Genomic DNA, 20,323 nt, shown 5'->3' on the forward strand with positions numbered 1-20,323 from the left:
GCCCACTGCTAGGACCCAGGAGAGACATCTGGCCTCCTGGTGATTGCACCATGGAAGATGTTGGCGTGGCATCCAGTGTGATGTGACTTTTGGGGGATGACAGTAGGACAGCGCTGGAATTGCTGGCTAAGTGAGTATGTGTTTTTTAGCTCAACCCAGCATACCAGGCAGTAAGGGGTAAAAGCAGTGGTAAACTTTGCAAAAAACAGTTTAAAATGGGCCCTTTGCAGGTTAATGCCTTAATGTGATAGTATGCACTGCATACTAGCACATTACAGCAGCTTTACCTTTCAAACAGAGCCCTCCAGTGCTAAGCTGTCACCACTCCTGGTACTTCCATCTTTGCCCGGTCTCCTGGTTTCGTGCTCTCCAGCCATTTGAATGGCCTAGTCACAATTACGGCATGGCAGACTCTGCATTCACAGTATGCTCAGTGCTTCATGAATGCAGAGAGTACTGCTAATGTGCCAGTGACCTCATTGGCTGGAGCTGATGTCAATATCTACTAAGATATTAATATCTACTAAGCTTGCCTGTAGGGTGAAATTACATTTTTGCATTTAATACCACTTTAACAACAAAATTGACCTGGGGGAAGGAGGGAGGATGAAGTTCCTTTTTAAGGTCTATTGATGCTTTGACAGCTTTCAGTATTGACAGGAAACTATTAAGTTGTAGTAGTATGTATTTTATGTAAATCCGAATACATAATTGGATGTCAAAAAGGTTAATATTGTAATGCCTGGTACACACATCAGTTTTGTTTTTTTTCGTTCAACCCAGCGGGCTGAACGAGAGAAAAACTGAGAGGTAACTGTACTAACTAAGCGTTGTTAGTGCAGCCATCTCTCCCACTGTGCCTTTGTGTTTTGACAGTGAAACTCCTCCCTCACCAGAGCTAAAAAGATGTCTCCAGCACACCAGGATTCTCCAAATGGGGTCCATTATTCAGCGATCACATCATACAGTATTTACAGAGGCAACGTTTCAGAATCGCTTGCCTGATGAAGGGGCCCTGCATGGCTCCGAAACATTGCCTTTGTAAGTATGAGGTGACTGCCAAATAAAGCTTTGGACCCAATTTGAAGAATCCTGGTGTGCTGGTGATATATTTTCAACTTTGAATGTCTATGGTTTCCAGCCGATGTTTGCTGCAGCACCCGTTGACACCTAACCGCTAATTGCAGGAACTTGTGCATTAGGAATATCATGATCTCAAACTTAACCTATCCAAAACCAAGCTCCTGGTCTTCCCCCCCCCCCCCATCCTCTCCATCACTACTAACAACGCCACCATCTCTCCCACCCCACACGCCAAAGTCCTGGGTGTCACCCTGGACTCCCACCTCTCCTTCCTACCCCACATCCAAGTGCTATCTAGATCTTGCAGGCTATATCCGCAACAACATCCAAGATACGCACGTTCCTCACCCCAGACACCACCAAACAACTTGTACACTCCCTCATCATCTCACGCCTGGACTATTGCAATTCCCTTCTCACTGGCCTACCCAAACGAACGCTATCCCCACTCCAGTCGATCCTAAACTCCGCAGCTAGACTCATCCACCTCACCAACCGCTCCACATCTGCCTCCCCCCTCTGCCAAACCCTTCATTGACTCCCGATTGCCCAACGCATCAAATTCAAACTGCTAACTCTGACCTACAAAGCCATTCACAACGCCGCCCCAAACTACATAACTGACCTGATACCCAAATACTACCTTACCCGTGCCCTCCGCTCCTCACAGGACCTTCTACTCTCTAGCTCCCTGGTCTTCTCCTCCCACGCCCGATTGCAGGACTTCTCTAGGACTTCCCCCATTCTCTGGAACTCCCTCCCCCAATCCATCAGACTGTCACCTACCCTCCTCACCTTCAGGCGCACCCTGAAAACCCTCCTCTTCAGAGAAGCCTACCCCAACCTCACCTAACACCTGACCTCACCTAACAACTAATCTCCTCCACTCCTTCCACCACTCCATCCCCCACAGCCATTTCCTCCTGTACCACCTTCCGCTCCCTCCTAGATTGTAAGCTCGAAAGAGCAGGGCCCTTGAACCCCTCGTGTATTGTATTGTTACTGTCTTGTCTCATGTTCTGTCCCCCCTGCTACTGTACAGCGCTGAGCATACCCTTTGGCGCTATATAAATACTGTATAATAATAATAATCCTCACCCACCACAACACAATAATCAGCGCTCGCAGCCAATGACTGCGAGTGCTGTTCGGATGTTGGTTATCCATCACGTCCCTTTGACAAAAGCCTTAGATTGGCTTCTGTCGGAAGGACAGCTGTACACATGGTCCAAATATCGTCCGGTTCCAAGACAAGTATGGGATTTTTTTTTTTTAAATCATACTTACCAAGGTGGTTGTCACATCAATTCCCAGATCGTTCTAAGGGTGAGAACTTTGCAATCGGACACCCCTGATTGCTTAGTTATCCCTTGTGCTCTGAGCAGAGACTGTCAGTCACCGTTCTCTGCTCTGCACCACCCCCCCCCCCCCCCCCAGCGCTCACTGGAGAGCTGGTCTGTGAGAGGCTGAGCCAGTTGCCAATCCAGACATCTGGGTGGATCCTGACTTTACAGCCCGGATATTTCTTCGGCCTGGACCGGCTGCGTGACATCAGCTGACAGTGGACTTTAGCCTGCTGTCGGCTGAAAACAGGTCACAGGAGTGCAGAATGAACTGCACTCCTGTGATCCACAGGAGAAGTACAGCCACACAAGCTTTGGCTGTACTTCTCCTTTAAAGAAACTCATTAGGGAGTGAAATATGTAGTAGACGTAGCTGACCATCTGCTGAAAATGCTAGCTACTTGGCTGTTATTACTTTTAGGCCTTGTATTTACAGCCTTCAACTTGTATGTACAACAAGCTTTTACAAAGACCCTCTAGCTTTGTCTAGTATTTTTAAACACCCTCTAGCTTTATCTTAGCAGAAGAGAAAAGAGAGCACCAGGTCAGAGTGAGTAAAAAACGTGTAAACTTTATTACAGAAGACTTACATCTAAAATTCCTTCACTCGACATGCAAAATGAGAAGGCAGACAGAGGAGCAGGACCGCAGTTCATGGATGAATCGATGTAGGCAGCATGACCATGGAGGGAGCCATTCGTGGACTCGGCGGCGTTCATTTAAAAGTCCCGCCAGGTGGTGGAGGGATTGAGAGGTTCTGTGACAGATGCTGTGAATGGCGGGTTAGCAGGCTGCGATGCGTTTCAGAAGCTCCGCCTCCTTTCTCAAGCAGGCTCACCCATGCAACAGAGGGGTATATAAGAGCTGTCAAATCCCAGGCAGCCAATGAAGAGAGGAAAGGGGAGGAGTGAGGGAGCGCAAGGAAGGCTGCAGTTACTGTGTGCAATAAACGAAAGGGTGATCATGTGACATGTGAGGGACAGGAAAGCTGAAAGTTGGCCATAGTTTATCAGTCCTTAAAAAAAAAAAAGTTTTACAGAGCAGAAAAATGAAAGTAGGGGAAAGAAAAGGAAAAGAAGAACGTGATGCGGGAGAAGAAGAGGGGAGTAAAGCCAAGGATGCAGGAACAAGGAAAAATCGGATCATCCCTGACGAGGAGCTGCCGGTTCCATCCCATGTGCCTTGACTCCTTAGTCCGTCTCTTCCTCATTGTGCGCATCCTATGGATGCATTGACTCTTTGACCACCGTCACCACATTCATTGTACAGTCAGTTCTAACTTTTCCTTCTAATTTTAGCCATTCGTCGCCATCCTATTCTATATTGTGTGAGCGCTGCATTGTTCGATGTATTGATGATCATTGTATGTACCACTAGCTTTATCTTATAAATGTTTAATGTAGATCCGAATGAGACTGTTTGCTGTCACTTTAAACAAGCTGCTAGTAGGCTTCACAAGAAAGAAAGAAGGGCAATAGATTAGTGTAGTAAAAGTAGTTGTAATTGACACAATAGCATAGAGTCATCTATGTCAAAGTTAACAATGAAGCTCTTGTACCAGGACAATTGGGATAGCAGCCAGTGGTGTAAAGATCAGCAGCAGTGGTGAATAAAGGTGAAACCAGCAGCTAGCAGATCCGTTTAAAAGCTGTAAACAGTCAGCATTCACAGGGGCTCCAATCTCCTGCTCAGTAAGGCTATGGAAGTGTTGGGGCTTGCCAGGTTTAAGAATGGGGACAGAGCCCAAAAATGTGTTGCCAGAGTCCTGACTTCACTCTGATTTCCCTTGCTGCATTGACTAAAAGTATTAACACCAGGGGGTCCGGATAGAAGTACGGCACCCTCCATATTACTCCCATGACAGGTTTATCTGAAGAGATAGTAGCAATAAAATGTCATGTTTGATGTGAATAGATAACTATAATGTGGCCTCATTTGTATATACTGTTCTCACTGGCCACTTTATTAGGTTCACCTTTTCAATTGCTTGGTAATACAAATTGCTAATCAGCCAATCACATGGCAGCAACCCAGTGCATTTAGGCATGTAGATGTGGCGAAGACAACTTGTTGAAGTTCAAAACGAGCTTTAAAATGGGGAAGAAAGGGTTTGAATGACATTGAACATAGCATGGTTGTTGGTCCCAGACAAGCTGGTCTGAGTATTTCAGAAACTGCTGATCTACTGGGATTTTACACACAACCATCTGTAGGTTTTACAGAGAATGGTCCGAAAAAGAGAAAATATCCAGTTAGCGGCAGTTGAGTGGAGGAAAATGTCTTATTGATATCAAAGGTCAGAGGAGAATGGGCAGACTGGTTGCTGCGACATTTAAATGGTAGGGTCAGAATTTACTGTTAACAACATGAAAGTATGGATCCATCCTGCCTTGTATCAACAGTTTAGGGTGGTGGTGTAATGGTGTGGGGGATATGTTCTTGGCACTAGCAAGGTGTACCTAATAAAGTGAGTGTATATACTGTACTTTGGGTGCTTGGGTTAAATGTTTAAAAGGCAAATGTACATGTCTATGTAGATAGTATTATTTCAATAAGTAACATGTGCTGTGTGCATAGTGAAGTGAAACCTTTTTGTGTTGCATCTGTCTGTCTGAGTGACAAATGTGTAACTTCACTGTCTGAGAGTGACGAGATCTTACACAGGGAGGTGTATTGGACATTTAGGTGGCCCCCACACTTGGGATCTCTGCAACCCTTGTTCCTATTAAGTGGATAGAGTTGGCACCAAAGAAGAATACAGTGGGGATGACTATTTGATCCCCTGCCGTTTTATGTAAATTTACCCACTTACAAATTAATGAAGGGTCTATAATTTTTATCATAGGTGTAAAAAATCCAGAAAAAGCATGATACAAATGTTATAAACTGAGTTGAAGTTCAGTGGAAACATCATGCTTTGGGGCTGTTTTATCTGCTAAAGGTACAGGCCGACTTTGCCGCATTGAGGGGCCAATGGACGGGGCCATGTATTGTAAAATCTTGGATAAAAATCTTCTTCCCTCAGTCAAAACACTGAAGATGGGTTGTGGATGGGTCTTCCAGCACAACAATGACCCAAAACATACCACCAAGGCAACAAAAGAGTGGCATAAGAAGAAGCACATTAAGGTCCCGGAGTGGCCTAGCCAGTCTCTAGACCTAAATCCCATAGAAAATGTATGGAGGGACCTGAAACGTTGAGTTGCCAAACGACAGCCAGAAAACCTTAACGATTTAGAGATCTGTAAAGAAGAGCGGACCAAAATCCCTCCTAAGATGTGTGCAAACCTGGTAACCAACAAAGTCTTATCTCTGTGCTTGCCAACAGGGGTTTCTCCACAAAGTACGAAGTCATGTTTTGCTTGGGGATCAAATACTTATTTTAATCACTGAACTGCAACTCCATTTATAACATTTGTATTGTGTTTTTCTTCTGGATTTTTGGTTGATATTCTGTCTCTATCAGTTAAAATACACCTATGATAAAAATGATAGACCATTTCTTTGTAAGTGGTCAAACTTACAAAATCTGCAGGGGATCAAATAATTATTTTCCCCACTGTATATCTCTACTGAATACTGATACTAATGCAGTTGTGTAAAAATACATGAACATTATATTTCAACATTACGTTTTTTTTTGTTAACCGAACATTTTCTATTGCATTACAGAGTGACCGTCTTTTGATCAAAGGAGGTCGGATAGTAAACGATGACCAGTCTTTCTATGCTGACCTTTACATGGAAGATGGACTCATCAAGTAAGTATTTTTTACCTTTCTTTTGTCTACTCAATAAACATCGAACAATTGGAAACAGTGTCCAGATGATAACTTATTAAACAGCTGTGTTTAGCCTGTCTGGTTTTTATGCTTTGAGACATATGAAATGTGTAATAGTCCATCATAGGAGATAATATTGCCAAACTTTGATCTCTGTTTCAGTGAGAACAAGGCAACATACGCCAAGGTAACCAATCAGAAGTCCTCACTGATCCAACTCCCCTAAACTGCTGAAATCTGCTTGAACAATGTGTATCTTTGCTTTTTTAGTGTTGTTAGAATCACTCTGCAGAGATCACATATGAGAAAGCATTAAATAACACTCAAACTGCGTTTAGTGTTGGATGATGAAAGAGCACATGAAAATGACGTTACTTCCCCTTGTGTATTAGAAAGTCTGCTGTTACTAGTTGGAATCAACAGGGTGGTGTGGTCATTTTCAAATCTCAGTTCCTGTGTTCTCTAGTGCTCTGCTAGTAGCCAAACCTGTAGGATGTGAGTTGGGTCAGTAGGATCTAGCAGCTGTACATCACTAACCTTCTACAAAGCTTGAGCTGTTTGGAAAAGAGTTTCACATCCTCAACAGAGAAGTCCCAGAGGTTGTGATAGCTTAGGTTTTTTTTTTTCAAAAAGATATTTTAGATTACTGTGGGTTTCTGGTTTATAAATACATACAGCACAGTAATTGTATATGGCTTTGCTGTTTTTTTATTCTGTAGAGATAATCAGCTCATATGTTTACATTTATTATGTCTGAACAGTTTACTTTAAAATCAGAATTTAATCCAATGAATAACTTAAAGTGCACTAAAGTCAAAATATTGCAAAAAGACACAAAAGTTTATGACTGTAATAGTAAAAAAATAACATTTCCAATTTCAGGTCTTCAGTGTTCAACACTTCACATTTTCTAGTTCAAATAACATATAAAATAAATATAATGGCTGTTAGTGTGCACTGGGTGGAATTGAGCCCATGTGCCAACTTAGACATATGACACTTAACTGTTCTTTTCTTTTCTTTTTTTTTTTTTGTTGGAATTGTATTGAAATGTTGCAAGTAACATTTCATTCAGTTATATTCACCACAGCCTCATTGTGTTGCAGTGGTTTGCATCGCAATGCACTATACTGAAAAAAGTACTGCAGTGGTGTGAACTGACTTTTGCAAACAAGGCAAATTGCAAATCAAGATTGCCCAGCTCAGTCGATTGCAAATGGCGTAAACGGGCTTCTCTTCTATCATATGGTGTCTCTGTCAGTCTTATTTTCTATCTGTGTCCCCACTAGTGAGATTTAATCTCTTTATTTGTCTTGGTGACCATTGGCTAGTTGTGTATGGCTAACCTCAGACAGTGAGCTGTAAGAAGACATTGGTAGCACTAACTGCCATTTGCACAAACAGCACGAGTCAGACAGCATCTGTGTCGCAGTCTCACTAACGTTACAATCACATGGGTGATAGGCTGCATTTACAGGTGGCTAAACTCCACCTCAGTGCTACAGCCACACACAAACTGGTGGATTAGCTTCAGCCAGTTTGTGTGCAGCTTAAACCCAGATTTGGTAGCTCTCTTCACATGTGACCACCCAGTTGAGCACTTATATGTGAACGTTGGCGGCGCCAACCATTGATACAGAGTACAAATCTGACAGCTGCAGCTGCTTTACAACCACTGACAAGATTAATTTGCCTTTATTTGTCCATGTGAATGTAGTTTAAAGCGTTATTACAGTAGAACTTTAGGCTGTGATTTGAAAATTGGCAGACAGGCAGGATTTGTAATGCAGAAGAGACTTGCTTTGTCATTTCTGCATTGAAGCTTCTTACCTGCCTGTCTGCCCCTGTACAGTAAGCTGTGCAACCACAGCTCACTGCACAAAGTCGTCAATGTTGAATCTGACGGCACTCCTGCGCATGCGTGGGAGTGGCGTCATCTCCGCCAGTGATTGAGACCTGGAAGCTGGTTGCCCAAAGATGTCAGCGGCCGGCAGGGAGTTCCAGGGATTGTGTATTTCTGGATTCAAGGTGAGTATAGTTCCTCTTTAAACACTCGGCCCCACCCCTGCTCTCAGGATTTGGCTGACAGCGGCTGGAGCCAATGATGGGGGATTTGGGCTCAGGGCGAGAGGGCGAGACAGCCAGATGGTCTTTATGGACTAGGAAGTCCCTGGTGTGTCCCATCAGATAAGGGTGAATAGGGTGGTCTCTAACTACTTTTCTGGGGGTACTCGACTTGCCATGGTGTCTTCATAACCAGAGATTTGGTCTGGTTGCCCAGGCAAGCCCCTGCTTGTCAAAGGATCTTATGGTGAGGTGAGTTGGACTTCACTTCCCATTGGATATCACTCAGATGGACCTTTTGCAAATTCTCCCTGGAACAGGGCAAGTGGCTTGGTCCCTGTGCTGGACAATGATAAAAGTACTACTCCTGACTGCATGTTCTTACTTGGAATCAAAGTACTAAGATTTGGCTCTCCTCAGCCATTGGTCTCCACACCATAGGCTTGCACATCTGTATGGCAGGCAGAAGTCATTGCTGGAGAGCTCAGTACCCCCTTAAACTGTCATTGTCAGGTTAGGCAGGTCCTGCAGAGTTTATATATCACACCCCAGAGACACCTTTGGATGTTAAATTGTATGCCCATCCTATTGTTCTCCTAGGATTTCTTTGCAGTAGACCGGGGTTATGCTATGCTTTTTTATCTCTGCCTACCATTTGTGGGATTACCTTGTGTGCACCCTACCCAATTTCTTTAGTCACATTGATTTCAGGGTTGATATCCTTAATTGGAATTGAACCCCAAAACTTATATATATTGCAGCTTACTGATTCTCAAATATGGTGGCTGCATTCCTTTTCTTAAGCTTTTTTCCCTTTCTTTCACCTGCTGAACCATTTCCTGTGTTAGGGTGTCTGCATTCTGGATAAAGTAGTAAAGCATACACATTTTCACAGCAGTGTTGCCAGTGTGGGGAGAGGGTTGTGTTAGATTAGCAGATTTAGATTAACTTGACTAGCAAATAGACAGTTACAGAAAACAGTTTATATTCCTTTGGAGATAAAGGCTTTACATAAATGGATAAAAGCTGACCATTGTAAGAACCCATGTCAATTTTAAATGTTTTGCCTCAGCCCTCTAGCTGCTACTTTGTCTGGATAGCTTGGCCTGTTAAAGTAAATTTAAAAATACCAGACTTGCTGGCTGAATCACGAAGTGAAAATAAAAGAAAATTGATGCAGCCAAATCTATGAATTGGTGAGGTGCAATTGAATACATTTTTTGCTTTTGGGTTTAATACCGATTTGAGTTCTTTACCAGCCTCAGGGGACACTCAGCTATCACTTTGGGATATAATGTGATGATTGTTTCTCACATTTGGATATCTCACTTGCGGCAACCTTATTCTTATTACAGACCTTTCCTTCTTTTGGAATTGTATGGCTCGGTCCATCACTTGAATACTTCCTGGCCTTTCCTTGCGGACCTGTTTCACTCTGGGCACTTGCTCTTCCGGTGATTTGTCCTAGTGTTTTTTTTCTGCTGACCACATAATATTGTTGGCCTTTTTATTACTTACAAAGTAGTAATGTTATTCCATCTGTTTTAATAGATTATTTGTTTTACAGCCTCTTGCTGGTTCAGGCTCCGTTTCCTTTCAGTGGAGCCATTTTTCATGGCAGTGATCTCCTCTGTCCTGGTCTTAAACATCAAGTTGATCCTCTGTGGCCTTTCCTTTGTTATTGGCAGTTCCCTTATTTGGCAGGGAGTATTGGTCCTTTAGGTGGAACGGAGTTGCAGACAGTTCCCAGTTCTATTTATGGTCAGTGGCTTTTGCCCACACCTCAGTTGCACTGCTTTTGGACATCCCACCTGTTTCTGAATTCCTCTGTCCATCAATTACATGGTTCGTATGGCTGAAAAAAAGACAAAAATCTGTCCAGTTCAACCATAAAAAAAAAAAAAATTCTAATCCTATACCCACAGTTAATTCAGAGGAAGGCAATAAAACCCCAGCAAAGCATGATCCAATTTGCTCCTGCAGGGAAAAAAATTCCTTCCTGATCCCCGTGAGGCAATCGGATATTCTCTGGATCAACTTTTTCTATAAATGTTAGTATCCAATTATATTCTGTGTATACAAGAAAAAATCCAGGCCTTTTTTTTTAAAGCAATCCACTGAGCTGACCAGAACCAACTCCTGAAGAAGTCTATTCCACACTTTCACAGCTCTTACTGTAAAGAAACCTTTTTGTGTTTGGAGTTTAAATCAATGAAAAGAAAGAAAATAAGATTATTATACACACCATAAAATCTTTTTCTCAGAGTCCGTTGAGGACACAGGTCCCACCCCTTTGCATGTTTTGTTCTTGCCCCTGTTCTGTACCACGTTTTCACAAAACTGAGGCATGCTGAGTAGAGGAGGGGTTATATGGGAGGGGCAAGCTTACAAACTTTTTCTGTTTACTAATGTCCTAGTTTTCTGCAGGTGGTGCTATAACACAGCTATTTCTAAATTCCTGTGTCCCTCAATAGACTCCAAGAAAGAGTTTTTACATACAAAAATATAAAAAAAGGAGATCTGGACTGCTGCCCAACACAGAGCATAACAGATCTAGACTGAAGCATTGTGCAGTGGGCATGTCGAGTCTGGGCCCATGTTTCAGACCCGGAGCACTGTACCCAGTCTTGATCTTCAAAGTGCTGCCAGCACAGAGCATTTTATCTCTATCAGCTGCACAATAGTACACAAAAATAGAAAAAAGCCCACATCTATTACAGTTTCTAGAAGCTATGTGTGTTACAGTAATAGTAAAGCAGAATTTAACTGGACTTTAAAATGTTTTGAGTACAGTGGTTGAAACACCAGTTAAATCTTACAGGGCAGCAAAGAACCAGTGATTGTTTAAATTGCATTGTGTTGTGTGACATTTCACTCAAGACAGTCTGTTCTGTTTTATTTGTTTTTTTTTTTTTTCTATTGATGTTAAGGGAAATTTATTGTAAATGCATGTCAAGCTCATAGAATGTATTTAAAATGTTTTAGCATGCATTTGAGGCACCAGAAGCTGTTCTGAATAAAGGTGTCATTTATATCTGCCTAGACTTCAACTTCAAATAATCCGAAAAAGACCTTTATGTGGCTTAGTGGTTAGCACTTATGTCTTGTAGCACCAGGGTCAGTTCAAAATCCTAGCCAGAACACTATCTGCATGAAGTTTGCATGTTTTTCATCTTCTTGGTGGATTTCTAATTTGCTCCTGTTACGCTGTTCGTATGTGTAATAGTGAGTTTGATCTGTAAGATCTTGAGGACAGGGACTGGTCTGTAAAGTGCTGCATACATTTTCAGCTATATAAATAACTGTAATACATAAACCTATTTTGTAGATCCTTTTTATCAGCATACAGTAGATGTCTCAGGCATCAATTTTGTAAGATGAATTACAATGAAGTCAAGCTAGACATTAAGGCAGGCCATAGACGGGCCGTTTATTGGCCTAATTTTCGGCCGATAAGTGAAAAATCGCTCGGCCCCGTTGCCAATGCTGCCACCCATGTCCACGAAAAACGGACGTTTTTAGCAGATTTTACAGCATGACCGATAAAAATAAACGAGGAGATCCTAGAAAAACGGCCGACGGGCTGGCCCCACTAACGGCCGATTATCGGCCGATTTTTCGTGCGGATGAAAATTCAGCCGATAAATGACCCATCTATGGCCTGCATAACTACCTTATGCCCCATACACATGATAAGAAAATTATACCAAAAATTTCTCGGAACCACTGATCGAACGATTTTCTCTTCGTTGATGAGCAGGATGTTTTAACCAATAACAATAATGTGAATGAAAAAATCTGGTTGAAGAACATTGAAAAATTTTGTCGTTTCGCATACGAACGACCGATTTTCTATGCGGTGGTATGACTGTCATACGGAAAAAATTTATCAATCGCTACCACGCATGAATGGAAACAGAAAATTACCCGGATGTTTATTACCAAGGAATCTTTGTAAACAAGAACGAAAAATCCAAATGTTAAAAGTAGATTGGCCTAATGAGATAATGAAACCAGAATTATGCATATTATATTTTTATGTATCACTATATATATATATATATATATATATATATATATATATATATATATATATATGGAACGTAATAAACTATATTATACTCATTGCTGTTAATTGTTGTGTATATCGCTCGTTCTGGCCAGAAGGGCGTGGCTACAAGGACACATGCATACTGCATCACTTCCACTTGTACGGAAGATGTCAACACTACGTATTGCCCGACGAATGATTTTTTTAGATCGATTAATGTGGGCCATGATTTCAACCAACGAACGCCTCTCGGTCGTCGGATGACCGATCGGTCGATTTTCTAATCCTGTATTCCCACCTTTAGTAACATGATAGAATGAATATCAGCTTGGAAATAAAAATATGCAGATCCACTAAGTACAGGAGACAGTGACACTTATAAGAGTAACAAGATGGTGTTACAATGCTTAAATCATATGTCAGAATGAACCTCGTCTTCATCTTTTGTTCAGCTACACTAACTGCACTTATAATTGTGTATCCAGGCAGATTGGAGACAACCTGATAGTGCCAGGTGGTGTGAAAACAATTGAAGCTAATGGGAAGATGGTGATCCCAGGAGGCATTGACACGCACACTCACTTACAGATGCCCTATAGAGGGATGACCACAGTGGACGATTTTTTCCAAGGGACTAAAGGTGCTCTTGCTGGGGGAACCACCATGATAAGTAAGTACTAAGAATGACTGAGGGATAATAAAAATCTGCTCTGTATGCATTTAGTAGTGTCTATGGCTAGATGTCCAGCTTTACTAAAATTATTTATAAAATATACAGGACATTAGCCATAGATGTCGAATTTGAATTGCAGAGGTTGTCCTTCTCTCTTTTGCTTTCCTATCCTCATCTTCTTAGGCACAGTACCACTAACAAAGTAAAGAATTACTGTAAAGCAATAATTCATAATAGTATAATCAAATAATGTATACACATATCATTTATACATCTTAGCTTTTACTTTATATAATTGGCTTTACAGAATTACTACTTCTTTGGCAGGTAAAACGGTAATCCTGTATGTTCTTAGCTGTTTTCTTGTAGATCCGTTTTAATACACTACAATCGAAGCTTAATTATGTGCTTTATTCGTAGTTGACCACGTGGTCCCAGAGCCCGAGTCCAGCTTGACTGAAGCCTTTGAGAAGTGGAGAGAGTGGGCTGATGGGAAAGCCTGCTGTGACTACTCTCTGCATGTTGACATCACTCATTGGAATGACAGTGTCAGGCAAGAAGTGGAAACACTTGTCAAGCAAAAAGGTGTTGTACTGTGTATTCGACTTTTTGTCTACTGTGTTATTTTACTATATATGCATAATACAACTGCAGTTATTGTTTTAATCGATCAAACATTTTCCATTCTTCCAGTCCTTGACATTTTAAATGTGAATGCACACAGGTTTCAGGGACATTGCAGTCCAGCTGTTACATTGAAGACATGATTACTTTTGGCCTACTTCACTGTACCTGGTTGGCAGCCTCTTTCCTCTGCATCGCATCTCAATTCTTATATTTTCTTCCTAATCTCTCTACATGGTTCCCACCCATATATCCCAACTATTTCTAAAATACATTTTACAAAATATTTTCATTTTTCTTTGTATGGTAAATATGAAATATAGCTTTCTGTCCCACTGACAGTGGTCAATAGGACACGTAGAGAGGGTGATTCTTCCCAGTGGGGCACTAGCAGCAATAGAAACCTGAGATTTTATTAGCAGTACTGCGAAAAAATATTGAGGATTCTGATAGAAGGGCATTGACTATTTAAGGTGATCATGTGCTTTGCCCATGTTAGCTTTAATGTCTGGCCTACCTCCTGCATATACATACCTTTCCTTCACTCCCCTGCCACTCACTTTACCACCAGTAGCGAAGAAAACTAAGCTGTGCATCCGTTTTATGTGGATCTTGTAAGTCACTCCCCTTCTTTCATGTGACAGCACTGGTGCTTAGAAATTGGCCCAGTTCTGTCCCAATGGAGCAGTTGGGTGTCCTCGACCCTGGGGAAGGTCCAACTAGAAGGAAATTCTGATAGACATGTGCACGCTGGAAATTTTTTGTTTCATTGTCTTTCGGATGCATTTGTTCATTGAAGAATTTTGTTTTGTCATATTTGTTATGCTGAACTGATTTTCGGGATTCGTTTTATTATATTCGTTGGTTTGGGTGAGGTTGAAAAATGTTGCAGTTCTTCGAAAGATTGCTATATATTTTGGGTGGATTTGATATTTATATATCAAAACTATTCAGAAAGAATCAGTATTTTTGGATGCTCACTTTAACCCCTTTTCGCTGACAGCATACCTATATGCAGCCCACCGGACTAGGCTTTTTTCCATGGGGGTGCATATATGTGCTGGAAGTATGCCACATGTCACACAGGGACTGGGGTCTCACTGGGAGCCCCAAGTCCCATACTAACGATCAGGACATGGAACTCTCAGTTTCAGGTCACCTTATGGCTGTGATAGCCTCTGATTGGCTATCACAGTGATCAGTCACTATGAAGCCTGCCCCTGTGTTTTCTCTTTATGTATGGAGGAGAGAGATGCATTGTATTTCTCTTTCTCCCTGCAGAGAGAAAAAACACAACTATGTTTAAAAAAAAAACAAATTAATAAAATAAAAATAAAGAAAAAATAACCAGATCAAGGTTTGATCTAGGTCAGTGCCAGGGTTAGTGTTAGGGTCACAGATCATGGTCTGCATATTTTGGGAAGGATAGTGTCCTTGTGTTTTTTAGGTAGGATAAAAAAAAAAATATGCGCTGTTGTTTCTGGGCAGTATTACGGGTGCAAGCAACATTTATTTTGGGTTGTTCTTTGGTGGTAGGTTATGGTTAACAAGAAATATACCACTACATTAAAAAAAAAACCACATTTTGTTTTTTAAACTATTTTGGGCCAATTCTCCTTTGATAATAAAAAAAATCAGGAGATGATGCAATGTACAGTTTTACTAACACATGTCAAAGTTGCAAAATTGTGCTTAGGCATACACATTTGTTTTAACCTTAGGCAGGAAGAGATTAAATAAATACCAATTCAGTAAAACCTTACTGAAAAAGTATCTCCACAGCAAAACCTTTATAAAGCCTTTGACTCTACATTTTTCATTATACAAATAACCTCACCAGACTGACAAACATCATGCTATGTGCTTATATACCAAACTGATAAAAGTGACCAGATAGGTTCATTTAATTTGTTTCTAAATGGATTCCTGTATTTGTTATCCTAATTTTCTCTAGGGATTACAAAACAATGATTGTTAGTAAAGCCACACAATGGGCAGGATAGGATGCGAAGCCATAGTTTCTTCTCCATATGTACTGAGCATCCTGTTCAGATAGGCCTCATACCACTCACAAAGAATGCTATAGCTGTTGTTTTGTTTACAGAAAGTAGTAAATCTAAGATGATGAATTTTTTTCTAAGTAGAAAATAAGGTCCACCAGTAGTACCTGCTGTAAATATGTCCTTGGTTTTCCAGGCACTGTTTCTGGGATTATTTGCTGGGGATTAAAGGTCCAGACATTGCACTACTCAGATGTTCTGATATTTATTCCCAGTCCTTTGGCTCTTTTATCCCAGGAGCCACTTCCAAGTTTCTCATATTAGGACACACTGCTTTGCTGCAGTACCAGTCTGCTTTGGATGAATGAACCTGTGTTTTTCCCTGTCATGGTGCCCAGCATTTCTGTTTCCAAGCATATAGCACTTGTAGCTAGGAAGGTGAAAATGACTTATATGTTCTGTCATAAATGTGTTATTTTAAGTAGGCTTTTAAAGAGGACGTTTCTGCACCATGTTTATTTATTAGCGTTCTTCTACCAGAACATTAAATCTGTTATATCTCTCCTACCTCAGCTGCGTTTCCTTAGCAGTGTTTTTACAGAGAGCAATGTTCAGTCATGATGCCAAACAAGACCCATCCCTCCATGTTTAACTCTTCTGGCCAAATCCTTTCATTCCACAAGAGTGTAATAATTATCACATGTCCCTGCTTCTGAACAGAGGAAAATTCCCTCACTGACTTTCCGTTTTATTTCTTTTCCCAGGTGTTAACTCTTTCATGGTTTACATGGCCTATAAAGATTTGTATCAGATGTCCAACACTGAGGTAAATCATCTGATATTTCCTTTGTTTCTGGGCAAAAGTCCAAATTGAATGAACTGTTTTTGCCTTTCAGGTCTGTGTCTGCTTGAAGAGAGGCCATGTTTTGATGAATTACAATGTGTTTACAGGTTTTTATCCAATAATATAAGACTTGTGCTGTTTCTGTGAAATATCATTTATTCAAACATGAGCAGCGTAGCTGTCACACAAGGACCAGGGGTTCAGGGATTTGTTAACAAAACATGAAGACTGTAGATTCAAGGCTGATATACTAACGTTGATATTCAATGGTTTTTCTTTTAGCTCTATGAGGTCTTCACTTTCTTGGGAGGACTGGGTGCAATTGCTCAGGTTCATGCTGAGAATGGAGATATCATTGCCCAGGTAAAATAGAAATTACTTTTATAAAGTGTGTGTGTGTGCATGTAAGATACCAGTTGTAGATGGATTTTGATACACCAGCAAGGAGACTGATGTTCTACAGTTAGTGGAGTTGATTTACTGAAAGAGTTTGCAAGGGAATTTTCACCTAGCTTAGGGTAGAACTATAGGCAAAACTTTTTTTTTTTTTATAGAGCAAGGTAGGGTTATAACCCCTGTCAGATTTGTTTTCACCATCTGTGTCCCATTGTGGAGCTTTCCCTTCACTTGCTGTCCCATAGCCAAACAGGAAGTGAGAGGAAATCCCTGCAAATTAAGGAAATTCCTTGGGGACCCCCAGATCACCAGAACTAGTGCCCCTATTGGAAAATTTCCCCTCTATTACTTTTGTGGGGACAACCCAAAATTTGGGATTTCTTTTACTTTCCATGATAATGGTAAATAAGACAAATAGAGAGGATGGATCTCCTCAACAAGGGCAGAGACAGCAATAAAAACTGACAAGCGTTCTAATCCCTCTCCAGTTTATTCAAAACTAAAAAAAAAGTTTTGCCTTTAGTGATACTTTAAAGTGACATAAATTTTAACCACTTAGCGACTGCCCCGCATATATTTACTGTGGCAGGGCAGCCGCTGTGCACTGCATCATGTATCTGGTACATGATCAGCGCTTCCGGGTAAAGTGTGTGACCGCCGCATTGGCTGTGCTGTGTTTTGTTACAGAAAAAGCCAATCAGTGAGTCCCGGCCAATGATTGATCATCGGATGTTAACCCCTTCCCATGCAGTGTTGTTAGTACAGTGACCCTGTACAGTATTATCACTGATTACTGTATTCATATCACCGCACTATCGCAGTCCCATTATAAGTCGCTGTTTACTGCCATCACTAATATATGAAAAAAAATACAAATTTCCACTGTATATATGTATGAAGAAAATTGATTTGTTAATTTTTTTAAATTCTGTTTTATAGCAGAAATATATATATATATATATATATATATATATATATATATATATATATATATAAATATATAATTTTTTTTTACATTTTCTGTCTTTTTTTCATTTATATGATACAAAATAAAAACTCTGTGGTGATCAAATACCACCAAAAGATAGCTCAATTTCTGTGGGAAAAAGTATATAAATTTCATTTATGTACAGTGTTGTATGACCGTGCAATTGTCAGTTAAAGTAGCACAGTGACAAATAGCAAAAAATGGCCTGGCCATGAGGGCAAGTGGTTGTATACAAAGTGAGGTCTTGCTGTTTATAGACTGCGTCCATATGTGTGCTTGATGAGTATCGTTAAACAATTTGTATTTAAAATATATTAAGTTATTTTATAGTAGTTGGGGTGTGGATTGTGCACCTTTTTTAAGTGTATTTTTTTGTCAACATTTTAATAAATAGAAAGCCAGGTGCTAAGGTGGCACCAAAGCGTGCTTGTTTGGGTCCTGTGATGAGCTGTGTGAATGCATAGACAAACACATCAGCAGTAAGCCACGCCCCTGCTTCTCTCCTCACAGGAGTTTGACTGACAGGAGCAGGTGCCTATGGCTCCGCTACCCTCAGTTTCTCCTGTGCATGCAGAAAGGGAGGGGAGCAGTTCTGGAGCCAGAGACAACACTGGAGGGTGACAAGGTAAAGGTGGCCACAGATGGATCAAAATTCAGCCAGTTCATCGGGAACTGGGCGAATTCTGATCCATGTGTGGCCACGACTAGCGACTTCTGTGTTGAATAAAAGCCATTTGATCAGCAACTACGGCCAGTGGCTGCAGAGCTGATCTGTGTATTCTTACAATGGGGAAGTGTTCCCACTGCCAGAATACCATAACGCAGCAGGGAGGATTCCCCCACCCACCTTGAATGTGTGGATGGGAGCATTGGTTCAAAACTGAACCATGTATGGCCAGCATACATGTTTAGGGAAGGGGAGGAGGACAGTTAGAGGGCATTTTTATTCACCTTAATGCTGAGAATGCATTAAAGTGGTTCTAAAGCCTCAATTTTTTTTTTTCCTTTAAGGCATTCTGTGCATTAAAGTGAAAAACTTTTAGTGTAAAAGAATTCCCCCCCCCCCATATTTCCTTGAGCCCCATGGCAATCCAGCGCTGTGCATGAGAGCTGTGGCTCTCCTGGCTTTGTCCCTCCTCACTGGGCAGATCGATAGCAGCAGGAGCCATTGGTGGGGAGCAGAAGGAGTGAGCTTTTGTGTCAATGGACATAGCAGCAGGACACAGGAGCGAGCCCACGTGAGTGCCCCCATTGGAATCGGCTTCCTATTGGGGGCACCAGCAAGAGAGAGGAGCCAGGACCACTGGAGGGGGATCTGAGAAGAGGAGGATTGGGCCACTCTGTGCAATTCTGTGCACAGAGCAGGTAAGTATAGACATTTTTACTTTACAACCACTGTAAAGTAAAAAAAACACTTAGACTTTAGTACTACATTAATGAATGTGTTGAAACATCACATTGCACAGAATACCTAATCCCATGCAAAGAAAATAAGAAAACAGGATTTTTCTTGCGCATATACTCCTTTAGTAAATCAACCCCTATAATGTTTTTAAGTGTAATAATAATAATGGTACCAGCCTCCCAAAATAATGTTTGTCTATTGTGTCTAGTTCCAATTAGCTAAATGTTTTTAAGTTTGTGAAAGACAATCTTCTATTAATGGTCAGCTGACCCACTGTCAATACTGGTGTTTAGAGAGGTATGTCTCTGTGCCCTGAGGTGTAAATTGTCCTTCAGTTTAGCAAACTCCTTAATGGGCTCTGCGCAGCTGACATTACTGCAACCATTTGTTGGTAGATGGCAACTATTTTGTAAGCTTTACTATAGAAAAAAAGGTTACATAAACACTTTTTAAAAAAAGAGTCTGTAAAGTTTCCCTTTTGTCCAGGTCATGATATAGCTAGTAGTAGTTAGTGGTATTCAACTGGACATATTCCTTTAACATGTACAACATTTCAGAGCTTATCCAAGGCTGTTCTTCAGTTCTAATGGGTGTTAGGAACATACTCCATCATTTATACACACACAGGTAGGCACCTTAATCCAATCCCTATGGAATGTGTCAAGGCAGATGTTGATTGTCCGATTAGAACCACTCTGTTCTATTTCTGTAATCCCATTCTGGTGGCAGTCTGAACACGTTAATCCTTTAAGTTACACAGCTAAAGGTGTGAATTGTTGTCAAGTCACCAAGGTAGAGATGTTAAAATGGCATTAATGAAGAATGTGAAGACCTGTAGATTCGGGAGACAAGTAACCTCTTAACACAGGAAAAAGGGCAAATTCTACAGGTCAAGACTCCTTCACCTATACCTTTATGTTCAAGAAGCATTAAATATGGAAGACAGATGACGTTGAAGGCCCCACCCCAGTTCAGGAATGGGTTGCTCCTGTTTGACATCGATAACCTCTTTCATGCCATTTGCAAACCAGTTGTTCTGTATGACCAAACAGTGCACCAAAGAGTGTCCC

At 41.1% G+C, this 20,323-nt stretch overlaps 1 protein-coding gene across 2 annotated transcripts in view; it reads left to right on the forward strand.

The window, feature by feature from the left end:
- DPYSL3 (dihydropyrimidinase like 3) overlaps positions 1–20,323 on the forward strand; it is a 244,859-nt gene that overhangs the window by 187,445 nt on the left and 37,091 nt on the right. For both annotated transcript variants that reach the window (XM_089673003.1, XM_089673004.1), the window contains exons 2-6: positions 6,099–6,187; positions 12,809–12,993; positions 13,417–13,581; positions 16,385–16,446; positions 16,747–16,827. In XM_089673003.1, the coding sequence (XP_089529129.1) occupies positions 6,099–6,187; positions 12,809–12,993; positions 13,417–13,581; positions 16,385–16,446; positions 16,747–16,827 (582 nt within the window). The remainder of the gene's footprint in view (positions 1–6,098; positions 6,188–12,808; positions 12,994–13,416; positions 13,582–16,384; positions 16,447–16,746; positions 16,828–20,323) is intronic.

The sequence above is a fragment of the Staurois parvus genome, unplaced genomic scaffold (assembly GCF_062004578.1).
Source record: "Staurois parvus isolate SC_StPar_1 unplaced genomic scaffold, SC_StPar_1.0 ptg000133l, whole genome shotgun sequence".
Classification (NCBI taxonomy): domain Eukaryota; kingdom Metazoa; phylum Chordata; class Amphibia; order Anura; family Ranidae; genus Staurois; species Staurois parvus.